A 13977-nucleotide genomic window follows, 5' to 3' on the forward strand; every position below is an offset into this window, starting at 1 on the left:
TGATTGACTTTATATTTTAATTTATGTTCATCACTTTCTTTTACACTTTATATGTGTACTGTTATTCTACATAATCTTCATTATAATCACCCGTTTAAAAAAAATGAAATTAAATGTGTGGAGAATATGCAAAGCATCTTTCAGTTTTCAAACAGGTTAGCGTCTAAATGTGGATTTAGAAAAGAAAAGGATTTACTAAAATGTTGAGTGATGTCTCAGAAGAAAATATTAGAATCTAGCCTTCCAAGGTTAAACTTCAAAGTGGAAGGTATCTTTACTTTCTTTGCTTTTCATGCAAAATCTCTATGCAAATGTTTTTAGGAAATCAGTAACATGTAACAAGTGTAAAGCGAAGGTACAGTTCTGTATTGTTATATGTCGCCCTGTACTTTAAATGCAATACAGGTGTATACAGAACAGATTTTCAGTGTTTAACACAGAAGCATGATGCACATGTACAACATTTTTAAAAACTATTTACTATTAGTATTATTGTAATTGTGCAGTACTTAGCCTATACAGTACTACAATTTTTGTTAGACACACATTTATTTTGTGTTCCTGGTAGCCATAAATGCTTATTTTGCTAGATTGCTAGCGAACCGCTGATAACTATGGTCAGCAATATATGCCCAGTCCCACTGAAGTGATATTAAAATGGTTTGAGAGGGTGCGTTGGTCCTTACACAGTGTAAATAAGATAGTTAGCATGTATACAGCTAAATTAGGACAAAGTATTAATCCCCACTTTATAGTTAATCCCCACTTTATAGTCTTGCTCTAGTTTGTGAATTATTGATGGAAACCCCAATTCTGTTGAGGCATCACATGCGAGGCAGATAATATCACACTGGGCAGGTGCAGGACCCCTAAGGCATGCTGGGAATTGTTTTAGCCGTCAGGCTCTGCAGTCTGACGTGAGAATGGATGGGAAGTGAGGATTCTCCGGAGCCGAGTGAGATCAGCAGAGGGAAAGTGAAAGAGGGTTAGTGTGGTTCAGTAAGCATGTACCACTGGCTACTATTCACAGACCCAATCAAATCAAATATTCGATTAAAATAGATTAAAAATAACAACAAAAAAACATTTGAATATGGCTGGACACAGCTGTTGGGTTCCCCTCTTCAAACTGCTGTGTAGGGTTTTCAGAAAGAAAGCTGATTCTCTTTTATTATTATTAATTATTTGTTTATTTAGCAGACGCCTTTATCCAAGGCGACTTACAGAGACTAGGGTGTGTGAACTATGCATCAGCTGCAGAGTCACTTACAATTACATCTCACCCGAAAGACAGAGCACAAGGAGGTTAAATGACTTGCTCAGGGTCACACAATGAGTCAGTGGCTGAGGTGGGATTTGAACCGGGGACCTCCTGGTCACAAGCCCTTTTCTTTAACCACTGGACCACACAGCCTCTATGTCTTTTCCACACATGACATTTGTTTTAGAAACACATGCCCAAGTAAATGTTCAATCTAGTATAGAAGTACTTCCAAATTGTGCAAAATGTTTTCTTGAAAAGCTACTGGATTAAAAGTTCCTCTTACTTAAATCCTCAGATGATAAAGCCCCATTTCTATATTAAGAAAGCAACTCAACTGAATAAATCTGAGTTTACATCTGTGCAAGCATAAACATGTTAAATCAGATAACCTACTGTATAGAAACACACTTTATCCAAACATGCTTAACAATAAAATAGACACAATATAGTTGAATTCTTTAATCAGTATAATGGGCTAATCTCTTCTTGTGCCTGTTCCAATAGGCTTAAAGCCTCTCCCCTCTGTATTGTACCATTACTCGTGCCATCTGAGCCGACAAAATACAACTTTAATGCAACAATGTCTCCCTTTCAGTGCCCACTACCAGACGCTGTGTACTGTGTTTAACATTAACATGTTGTTGTTATTAATTGCACTGGAGTCTCTTGACCCTGCCCCTCTTTGTCACAGGGCACATTCATTCCCTTTCTTTGTCGTTTCCCCTCCCTTGGAAATTCTTCAAGTCTATTTCACAGCCATCTCTAAAAGGTGCCCCTTTTTATGCCCCCTGCCAAGGCAAAGAGAGTACTTGGCAAAACCGGGTGTGCCACTTATCTGTGAAGAGGTTTTGTCTGAAACACTGCTGGTAAATGGAAATTGCTTCGAATACCACCTTACTTGGTTGCACTACTGTACCAGCGCTTCCATTAGGTCACCAATAAAAGAAAAAAAAAAAATCTTTCAAAATGTACAGAATATATTGCATGCATTTGCATGCTGTCATGCAGGAGTTCTGTATGACAACCCAGGAACACACACACACATTGAGCAAAGTACAAATACATAATTAAAATGCAAAAACAAGCTTGACTCATTTCTTTTTCACAGCACTCTTCTTTTAACAAAGGGGAGGGGGAGAGGGAGAGAAGCTAACACACACACAGCTGGCATCATTTCTAGCAGAGACACTTAGTAGTTGGAAGTGATTTTTTTGCTTTTGTCATTGGAGACATGCATGTGGCAAAGGATTTGGGGAAAGGCAGAAGCAATTAGGTAAATAGATAGATGAGGGGGGGAGAGAAGGCAAAGAAAGGCCCCTTTTTCATGCAGTTATACAAATTTAGGGTACATGTTTAAAAAGAGACCATGTAAAACCATCATGAACAACTTTCCTCAGAAGAGAAAAGGACATTTTACCACTGAAATAAAAACAGTAAAGAAAGTTTCAGCACTGAGGCTTTAATTTTCACTGGTTGCCTTCAATAATCTATCCTTTTTAGCAAGGATAGCATGGGGCAAGAGTTTAGCTCAAGTCACATACAGTACAGTATGTAAGGAGTGCAGTGGATCTCGAGCCTGAAGTAGACAGGTTTATATTACAAACATAATCCAGCACTCTTATTCATCACAAGTTCTCTCATGTTTAAAGCTGCCTTGAAATGATCAGGAGGGCGAGGAATTATTTTCCATAAGACAAAGCTCTCCTTGTGGTTTAAACAATTAACTGGTCTGCTGTGTTGAGTGGAGTTCATTTTCCCCTAGACTTAAGTTTAAACTGATTTAAAACTTATGTGCCAACATGGTGCCCCTCTGGAACAAGGAGACACACCCAACACTGGTTCAAGTGCTGTTGACTACAGTACGGTCATGGCATCATGAAAAAGGGTCTGACTGGGGGAGTGGTGCGGGTTATGCTTTCTACCTACAGGGCATGATCACATGCAGGTGGAAGAGGAGGAGTCACCTTGGTCAGCAAATGAGAAGGCTTCCCTGCAATGTTTTTCAGAATCTGGGAGGTTTCCCTGTCCAGATAGGAGTGCTTGGTGCAGAAAATAGGGAATAAAAGACAAGAAACATCAGTGCAATGATTTTGTTTTTTTAAAAGTGTGCAAGCATAGATTTAAAGCTACCGAAGTAGTGATCATGATCATCAATTCTTTGCAGAAAAAGGAACCCCGGAGCAGCCATCCAATAAATCTCTTGCATTAGTTTTATTTTATTATTTATTATTTCATTATTAGTTTTGTAATGTATTTTCAAACCCTTTAAACATTTTTTTAGGGTGTGAAACATAAAATAAATGATCATAATTCAAACTATCATCCATTCTACAGAGCATCCTACAAGTGAGGCATTATAGGCATACTTGTTAATATTTTTAAGTGTGAAATGTCTTTAAGCAAAGAGGAACATCAGATCAGGATGTGTGGTGCTGGTAGTCAACAGGGTGTGACATTCTAAATCGGCATAATACAGTACATGCATGATTTTGTCTATGATGCCTTAAGGGACACCCTGTATAAATCAGGAATGCCAATAAGCAAAATGGATGCAAAGCCCAATGCTTTTGGATTGGGACTAACCGTACTTAAATATTCTGTAAGCAGAAACACAAGATGTTCTGTTTATAGGATCGCTGCTGCTCCCAAAGCACTGAGGTCATTTAAACAGATTCCTGTTTGTATTTCCCCATGAGATTTAGGAAGTAACTGGAGGGTACTTTCTCAGGTCAGAAAGGTTTGTGTCTCAATGATACCCAGCTGTGAAGCGATGGGTTTTTAAAAAGGGCTCGGTTAAGAGCAGCCACGAAACCAGGAGTCCCAGTTATTACCGGAAGAGTTCCATTATTATTAATAAAAGCCTACACCCAAAGGAGAAGACGGCACTGTAGGTCAAAGAGAGAAGTGTTAAATATTAATACAAGCTCTGATGATACAGAAAAACCAGAGATACCTCAATGTGATGATAATCTGGAAAGGGAACACACAGTAAACACTGAATGCAGCTTTTTAAATTTTGTTCTGCTCTGTCATCAATACCATTTTGCATTTCAGTTTCAGCATATCATTCTAATTCATTTTTTGTACTTCTAGCATGTCTGACAACCTGTGAATCAACCTGAAATTTTGACAATACAAAAAAGACAGCATAAAAAAGCCCTGCTGTATAGAGCCCCATACAAGGGAAGGCTTTTATTTCAATAAAACAAATTAAAGGTGTCTTCTTGTTGAAACATGTGTCAACTGTACCAATTATTTTATTTGAATTAGGATTCTATCATTCTAGTCTGGATATTGAAGATTTATCTATGGTAGTAAGTAAAAACGCTAACAATTAAGTATCTGTCTGTGATTATGGACCTCGGATTATTTAGTTCACAAAGTAAGGGATATTTTAGGTAATTTCAAGTTTATCATTATTTAGCAGCAGCTATTTGATCAATGCATTGTGAAAGTTCTGAGATATAATATTCTGGTACAGGTTTTTCATACAGAATCAAACACTTTCAAACACTATACATGAACATAGAATCTACTGTATATGTTGGCCTATTTAAATTATGCGAAGAACCACAAACACATTTTAGTGTGAACTCGTTTCCCTGCACCCAACCAACTTCCAGGCGGAACTGAAACACTTCTTGAACTTGCATTTTTGGGGTTGTAGTTTCATAGTTCTTACTTTGCTACTCTTATCTGTTGGCAGAATTATGAAGTGAGGTGTGGTGTAATTTGTCCATTTTAATGCCAATACAGAACTCTCATATATTATCCTGAGCACCTCAATCCCGACATCCACAGTTGACAAAGTAATACAAATCTATCTTGGATTTCAAAGAGTTGCCTAGGTGAAAGACAGGCCTGAGCAACACTCAGTTATTCAAAAGTTACCAGACATGTGCCACAGGCAGCACAAAGGAGAACAAGCATACAAAATGTGTACACTGCAAAAGATATTCTGCATGTTATAAAATGATACGTCTCAGTATGTAGGTTTTAATACTATGGAGTTTTATTAATCACTGAATGTTCCTGTAAGTCAAACACCAACTGCTCAACAGCTTAGGCTCATTACAAAAATATTTGCATTTAATTAATTTGTTTTATTATTTTAATAAAACATGTGTTTAATGTGCTATTAAAGCTTTTCATGACTATAAACAAGGAATAACAGTTTATTACAATTACATTTAAATGACACATGATCAGCGTATAGCTTCGTGTCATTTTAAAGACTTTCCTACACTATTACCACTACACTGCTTAAACCTGTTAACAAATATATCTAATATTTTTAAACTTTATAACTTTAAAAAGATACATTACTTACTGTTTACAACATATCCTTAAAAGTGTTACCAAAAAATAATCTGTTATTAGTAATCTACTGTATTATCCATTCTCAGTGAAGCACACAGCTGTAGCACGCTGTATGCTTTTTCTTCAGTTTTAATTGGCAGCGAGAAGTACATCACAGTGTGTATCATTAGCAGCTGGGGAGGAAGCTCCTTTTGAATACTGTACATGAAGCCCTGAATGGATCCATGAAAAACATGCTGGCAGTACTGTAGGAAGAGAAGGACAAGAAACTGGTTGCATTTGCAGTCACACTTACATCATTTCCGGGAGGATACTCTACTTCTACATGCTGGGTTAGTTTAAGACAAGAAGATAAAAGCAGCAGACACAAAGCAAACCCCCACACACTTACAGTGCTCAGGTCGACTTCCACTTCCTCTTCTGTGAAGTCGAGGTGATGCTTTGTCTGCTTACTGGGCCGCCGCAGTGGAGCATGCTGGGCAGGTGGAGGGATAGACACCACAAGGAGAGAGGAAGGGGCAAACAGAAACCATTTAAAATCATGCAGAGGAGGCAAGGCAAGATGTGTCTTTCCAGGGCTTGAATTTAGATTGTCATCTGGGCTGGATGGGGGCAAATGGTTACCATCAGTGGCTAATCCACTACACAAATTCATAGCAACTGGTTTTACCGGTTGTTGTGGAAAATTGCCAGGTAACTGGTTTCTTTAATCAACAACCATTTGCATTCAGCTCACTACGAGCAACGGTTCTGAAAATACAATGTACTGTCCGTAAGTCTCCACTCTCTCTCTCAGTAGCTGGGGTCTGGGGATATTCACGGAAATCTATTTAAGAGCCACAAGGGCTGCTTTTGACGCTCAGCATTTGTGTACATCTGTTTACTGGCACTTTCATCACATATCTCTGAATAGAAATTGCTTCATTTGCAAAAAAACAACCAAAAAAAACAAAAAACAAAAACAAACAACAACAACAACAACAACTCAAAAAAAACCCCACAGCACTCATCTCAATTGCTTTTGGAGAGCAGCAATCAGCTACGAATTCCTTTCAGGCGATTAACTTTCTTAAGACGCTTGATTTAAAACATGGAGCAAACTGATTGCTGTGCATTATTCAAACACTAGGAGAACGGGAATGGCAACATTGAACCATAATGAGCATTAAATTCAAGCCCAGTGTAGGGAACAGGGAAACCATCACTACCCCAATGTAGAGAAAGTATATGGGTTTATTTTACAGTGTAAAACATGCAAAAAACCCCCAAAAAACAAAAAAAACACACACCAAAAAATCCATGCTTTTTAAAAATCGCATGCAAACTTAAGGGCGGATCCGGGTTGGGGGGGTTCCTGGGGGGTCGTTAAAAAGTATTGTTTACTTTAACGGTATGTTTCGTATCAGGTATCCCCCCCCTTCATGACAGTCTTGACCACCCCCTTCATGAAAGTCTGGATCCGCTCCTGGTTACAGTATATTTTAAAAGTGAACTGACCTGAATAACTGATACAGTGACCAGTGCCGATGCATGCTGTGTTAACATGCACAGTGGGGAGCATTACAGAATGAAAAATAACCCACAGGTGAATACATTACCCCTTAACCCACATATTAAAGATGAGTGATTAACAATTGTCTCCTGCCAAGTGGGGGTGTTAGTGGCAGGAATCCACTACTTGTTGAGTGTCCCATTACTATTTCTCAAACGGGATAGCGGAGACAAAGTGGAACCAGCTGAAGGCCTCACATGGTTATAATAATCGACATTTCTGAAGACTTGCCACGTGGCTTCATTTTCCCCAGGCTTCAACAGAACTAACAATGAACAATTGTTATTTCTTTATTGAAATTGAATGCTTGAAATCTATTGCATTAACTTTGTATTAGTTGTATGACAATCCAGTAATTAAATGTACTGTAGTCATAAGGATCATGTTGCTGTTCCACCGCTATTTGTAAATGGAGCGGTTTTACAATGTACTGTGATCTTCAATGGGATTAACAGTCATTGTGTAAAAGCCATAAACAAAAAGTGGCACGTCCTCTCTCAGCTGTAAAACAAGCACTTGAGGGACTGCTTACAAAAACAAAGGCTTAGCTGAAGTGGTGCAGGATACCATGTCCTATCTTTCACTCGTTTAATGAAAAGTTCTTATTTTGACTGCTCTGCCTCCCATATGAAGGAACACAGTTGAAAACATTGAACACTAAGAAATACACACCCTGCAATACTATATGTGCCCTTCAGCCCACAAAAGCAGTCGGTCTTGGACTTGTTTTTCTGCATATGGAAAATGAAATTAATTTGCACTCAACAAAAGTTAGAACTAGATAGAGGTTTGTGCGGGTAAAAAGTTTTCTTTTCTTTTATTATGCAAGAATTTGTTCTGTTAATGTAGATACATATAGAAAAAAATAAAAATGCATTTTCTAGTGGTTGGTAACTCAATGATATAGCACCTTTTCTATACATTATAATACTACTGCAAATCTAATTGAATGAAAGGCTGGTTTCAGACCCTTAATTAGTATTGAACTCCTGTACATAATGTTATCTTAAGGTGGTCCTGGATTAGTGCTAATCAGGGTCTTTGAAAGCAGCCAAAATACATATTGGGCTGTAATTGGGTAATTATATCCAAGCATCCGAGTAATGTGATTAGGAAAAGTATCTTGAGGAAGCAGGTCCCTTTGTGAGCTGTGTAAAAAGACAAATCTAAAGAGCCCTTACTAAACCAGCTAAACTATAGTTAAGTGAAGTGCAGTCACTTGAAGCACTGTGATTGTGTGTTTTCTTTGCTACTGATATTGTTAATTGAGAGACCAGAACATCCATACAGAGGAATCAGACTCGCATGGCAAGCAACCCACTGTACTCATGCTCTCCATCAAGGTAGCTTCAGATCGACTAATAGAACAATAGAATTCAGCTGCTCTATTAAAGTTAGCTATACCAGAGAAGTCCCTCAATAATGACTGGGGAGATGTTTTGTGTTCATGGCAATTGTAGATGGCTTGCAAAAAAAGTCAGCCATTTTCTGATTAACATTTCAGACTTGATTCCAAATGCATCAGGGAGCGGATTTTGCAGACAAAAGGAAAGTTGTCTCTAATCTTGGAGGCGTTAACCACATTAAGGAACTGTGTTTTACATTTATCAAAATGCAGTACATGGGGTTCCTGCCAAATAACTGAATGAGTGTACACAGATTCCTCATTCGTCTGCTTATTAGTTTAGATTTCTCTTTGTAAAATAGTATTGATGTCACAGTGTCAATCAGTTTCATCCTCTCCTGTAAAAACTATTTACATTAGGTATATTGTATGAAGTCTGAACAGTTTCAAAATTCACATGCGACTTACCTATTGTTTGTGTAAAAAAGGCAGATACAGCTTTGCACATGCACTGGCTTAGCAGTAGCTATGGCGCTTCTAACTATGAAATTGTGGGCATTTTACACAACCCTGCTGAAACTCAGGCCCTTCACTTAAAAATAATGTAACAGCAGAGAGCTGACAAGAGAAATGAAAATGAACTTCTTTAAAGATTAAAAAAAAAAAAAAAAAAAAATCAAGTTGATTCACTTTGTTGTCAAAAGTTGATTGGAAAAAAGAAAAAAAGACTGATCAGCAACGAAAGACAGTGTTCTCTGACCAATACTGAAAAATGACAGTAAACAAGCCTTAAAGTTATTATGGTATCTCACAAAATCAATAGTGTCAGCCAGTATGTCATCATTATCTCTGGGATACGTTGTCAGTGGCTGCCCGAGATGAAGCGGTTGGCGATTTGTGTAACTCAAACCTCACTCATCTCAATAGATGGATGCTACTCTGATTCAGTTTTGCAAGGCTGTGATTTAATTTGTACTGTATTTGCTTGGTGGAACAGCTCTGTCATGACTCCTGAAACCTGAGCCTTGATGACCTACATCCATTACCATGAGAGAAATGATGATTATGTGCACAGGTGGCTGAAGAGCATACTGTATGACTGTCATCAGAAAGTCTTTCTGTGCATCTTGAAGATAGTTCATCTCAAGTTTATGCATGACAGAATTTCCATTACCAATGGGATATCAATTAGATTAAAAACTGTTTGGTGTATGAATACTTTTTACTGGATTGTAAAAGGCTGCGAGTCTAAAGCTCAGGAGGGCACCCACTGGAGGATAATGACGACTCTACCTGAACTGCTTGGGTATATACTGTAGCCAAAAGTGTTGATTACAAATCCAGGGAGGTTATGATGAGGTTGTATAATGCACTAGTGAGACCACACTTGAAATGCTGTGTCCAGTTGTGGTCCCCATAACACCAATGGGACTCTGAAGAGAGTCCAAAGAAGATCAAATCAGACTAATCCCAAGACTTATAAGGACCGAGCTACAAAGAAAGGCCGAAAGAAGAATCGGGGGGGGGGGACAAAATCTCAAGTGGAGTTGACACAGTTAACCCAAACCGTAACCAAGCAAAGTACAGAAACCAGGACCAGAGGACACAGTTGGAAATTAAGTGGTGATAGACTTAGGACAGAGGAAAGGAGACACTTCACACAGAGAGGGGCGAGTGTATGGAATGGGCTACCTAGTCATGTTGTTGATGTGGAACCACTTGGATCTTTTAAGACTCAACTTAAGACAAGATTCTGAGATCAATCAGCTACTACAGTAAGAACCAACAAGCTTAGATGGGCCGAATGGCATCCTTGATTGTACATTTCTTATGCTTCTTGTTTCTTATGTTAGACTGGTGGAGAAATAAGGACTGAGAAGCTAAATCAACTGGGCAATATTAGTATTTCACCTACTGTCCCAATGGAGCTGTGGATTACATGGACATTTTACATATCCGAGTAAACTTCAGCCACCTTGAACCTCAAAAATAAAAAACTTACTCAAGGGCATGCATTAAACAATTAAAAAGGTTGAACTTGGCTGTTCTAATATCCAAGCCATAATCCATCAGTCTGCTGCAAGTGCTTCCAAAAGCTCCATCAAACCCACGATCACTCATCATGGAATTCCCTTTCCTATAAAAGGGAAGTCTAGTTTTACTTTAGAATTTAGGATTCTGTATTCAAGAATTGTCAATAATGTAACAGACGAGTACGCACACCCCATGCTAGCATCTCAACACCTGCATAAAACAGCGCTTCTAACAAACTTTTAACCTCATTCACTGGCAAGAGGTGGGCAGAATCCACAACAGCACTGCATCACACTGCCAGTTTACACCTACGTAAAACACCTCAAAATGAAAGTAAAGTATTCATGACTAAACACAGCTAATTGGAAGGGCTGTACCTCTGTGGAGGGCTTGGCCTGCTGCAGGATGTCAAGTTCCTGAGGCGGGAGCAACTTGTCGATGTCCAAGGAATCCATGCTGGAGGCGGCAGAGTTGAAGCTGGAGCGCGAGGAGTTGCTGATGGAGCGCACGTCAGCGTCGCTCACGGTGCCTGCCGAGCCCGTCCTGCGGTGCTGGATGGTGGGAGGGGGCAGCGACGGCCCGCTCTGCCGCGCCGCCTCGTCCATGCTCAGGGACGCCTGCTCCAGCTGCGCCGTGATGTCGTCCAGGGAGTAGTTGGAGTGCATGGGCTTGTGGCCCCGCACCGTGGAGGAAGGGGAGGCCCGAGCACTGCTGCTGTGTTTGGCACCGGAGCGCCCCGCTGGCGGTTTCTGCCTGACTTTCTGTTCTGTTGCCTGGGCGTGCTTGGGTGCGCTTGGCTTGGACCCGATGGTGCTCAGTTCCTGCTCAATAGAGCAGAGGTCAGCCATAAGAGCATCCAGATCAACGGCATCCCCTTGATTCAGAGCCTCTGGAATCGGAAACAAACTCGTTCAGAACAAGTGCTCAATCTTCTACATATTATTAGTTTATTTAGCAGACGCCTTTATCCAAAGCGACTTACAGAGACTAGGGTGTGTGAACTATGCATCAGCTGCAGAGTCACTTACAATTACGTCTCACCCGAAAGACACAAGGAGGTTAAGTGATTTGTTCAGGGTCACACAATGAGTCAGTGGCTGAGGTGGGATTTGAACCGGGGACCTCCTGGTTACAAGCCCTTTTCTTTAACCAATTACCTTACAAGTACTGCATAAACACAACACAAACTTAGAGACATTTTCACATTTACTGGACAAAATTGAAAAAAGATCCCCCCTGATGACAGCCGCCGTGTCCTGGAGACCCCAAAGCTCACCATTCAAGTTATACATGGAGAAGCGATAGGAGAAGTTGGCTAGGTTGGTCTCTTGACGGAGTGGCGATTTCCTCAGCTGATCTGGCTTCCCATCATCCAGACTCTGAAATGGGAAAACAAACAGATACATCAGCATGCAAAGCCACCTGACAACTTGCGTACCCCTCGCTTTAACCCTTTGCAGTCCATTTATTAAGTGCATGTCAGGCGCGTCGGGTCCAATTTATTTTTACACGCGCAGTTAAATTTTAGACGCTCTGCTTAAAAGTATTTTTTTTCCCCCACAGTCAAGCGGGTTTAAAAGGCCCTGCATATCAACAAAGCACTCACTAGGCATCTCCAGCCCCGCCCCACCCTTTCGTTCGCTATAGCTTTCACATATGCCAAGAAATAAATAATAATAATAATAATAATAATAATAATAATAATAATAATAGTCGTACATACCAATCAATCATCTCCTGATCACTCGTTTTATCACCAAACTCCTTAATAATGCGATCCAAGTCATTATTTTATTACTATAACATCTCAAAAAAGCTCTGCAAATGTCTGTGATATTCTCTGAGCGCTGATTCAGTAACAGCCAGCTTGTTTCCTTATGGCCGCAATTATCTGATGCAGGGGCAAGTATGACTATTCATGAGATACGCCCTTTTTTTTTTCGGCTTGTCTCGGCTCCTGTCGCTCCGACTCGGCCATTGAATGGTTTTCTCGGCTTTTTCCGGAGAAAAAACGACTAGAAACCAGTTTTTTGCGTTTTTTTGACAGGGTCCGACATTGGACTGGATAGGAATAATTGCAATGTCAGACCAAGTCCGACATAGGACCGCAAAGGGTTAAAATATCACTGTCAATTTCTGTCAGAGGAAATGTCATGGTTTTGTGATCTACAGTCTTTTTATATCACAAGATTGATCTTTTAATTAAACTGACACACAAATAGAAACACGTGAAAGAAGCAGAACTGACAATACCTGTTTTGTTTAAAATGCAGCAGCAAACAGCGTTAAACAAGAAGGAAACAAGGGAAGTTTTTTCCTAAGCTTTCACCTTGTAGCACGTATCACACTGTTTGGGTGTTGCAAATAAAAACATGTATAACCCTTTTCTATAAGTGTATTTTATAATAATGTATCTCAGACGTGTTGATATGTTTAAAGTAAGAAAAAAAAAAGTGTTTTATGTTGTGAAGATGAATCTCACTTTATAATGTTCTACAGAACCTAGTTATTAAGTCACTTTCAAGAAAGGCTTGCCGCAGGAGTTATCATAAAAGTTAGCATGAAAGGATAACTGGAACCATTAAACATGACAGATGAGGATCTAAAGTAGAGATGAAAACAAAAGAGACAAAAAGAGAGAAATGAACACACACCTGACGAGCATCACGAGCTGGAAAGAAGACCACAGCCTTCAGCCTAAAGAACAAAATACTCTCTCAGGACAAGTTAGAACTGATCTGACAATATGTGGGCTTGAATTTGTGTCTAAGACCAATAATGTAAGCGTTGTTCTGACAGCAAACACTCACTGCATGTAAACAAGATATCACAGATGTTGTCTGTGGCACTGTAAACATTTGCAGATATTGGGCCCTATTAGGTTTTAAGGATTTTAAAAGAATATTTTATCAAAAGTCTGGTTTTAAATGAATAAAATACTGTGTGAACTCATGAAACGGTCCTTGACAGTTATTGGCTTGTTTAAATAACTTATGAGTTATATTTTTGTGATTAAGCCCCTTAATCTCTGTCCTGTCTGGTGGTAATAAATTAGGTTACTGTAAGCTTTCATTTTTAGACAGCATTGGCAAGTCACAATAGGATGTCCAGGGATTTATAAAGTATAGTGTACTGTATATATTCTAGGGCTGTGTTCTTCAATTGGCGGGCTGAGAGCCTTCCTTTTGGCCCATTGAGTGTCAGCTGTCCTTTATTACAAAAGCTGAAGTTGCTGATACGCAAGATTGAAAGGTCACCGTTATCTACAGGGCATTTGTGTCCCTTTTTTTTTTGACAACACACCATAGTACAGGAACAAGTGAGCGGATTGGCCGAGCTTTTATTCGGATCAGGATTTCATTTTGGCATGCGTCACAAATCTCCGCCCATTTCGCTTAGTGTCAGCGCTCATTGGTTAACTCAAAGAGAGAAGGCTTTAGTGGTACGATATGAAAACAGCGG

General features: G+C 39.6%; 1 protein-coding gene across 7 annotated transcripts in view; it reads right to left on the minus strand.

The window, feature by feature from the left end:
• The window catches only part of LOC117426827 (ras-associated and pleckstrin homology domains-containing protein 1-like), a 100974-nt gene that overhangs the window by 31601 nt on the left and 55396 nt on the right, over positions 1-13977 (minus strand). For 4 of the 7 annotated variants that reach the window (XM_034044904.3, XM_059033575.1, XM_034044907.3 and 1 more), the window contains exons 3-6: positions 11792-11894; positions 10893-11404; positions 5976-6059; positions 3229-3303 (exon numbers count right to left, since the gene is read on the minus strand). In XM_034044904.3, the coding sequence (XP_033900795.3) occupies positions 3229-3303; positions 5976-6059; positions 10893-11404; positions 11792-11894 (774 nt within the window). The remainder of the gene's footprint in view (positions 1-3228; positions 3304-5975; positions 6060-10892; positions 11405-11791; positions 11895-13977) is intronic. The other 3 variants (XM_034044909.3, XM_034044908.3, XM_034044911.3) reach the window with 3 other exon arrangements.

Source organism: Acipenser ruthenus, chromosome 11, assembly GCF_902713425.1.
Source record: "Acipenser ruthenus chromosome 11, fAciRut3.2 maternal haplotype, whole genome shotgun sequence".
Lineage (NCBI taxonomy): Eukaryota > Metazoa > Chordata > Actinopteri > Acipenseriformes > Acipenseridae > Acipenser > Acipenser ruthenus.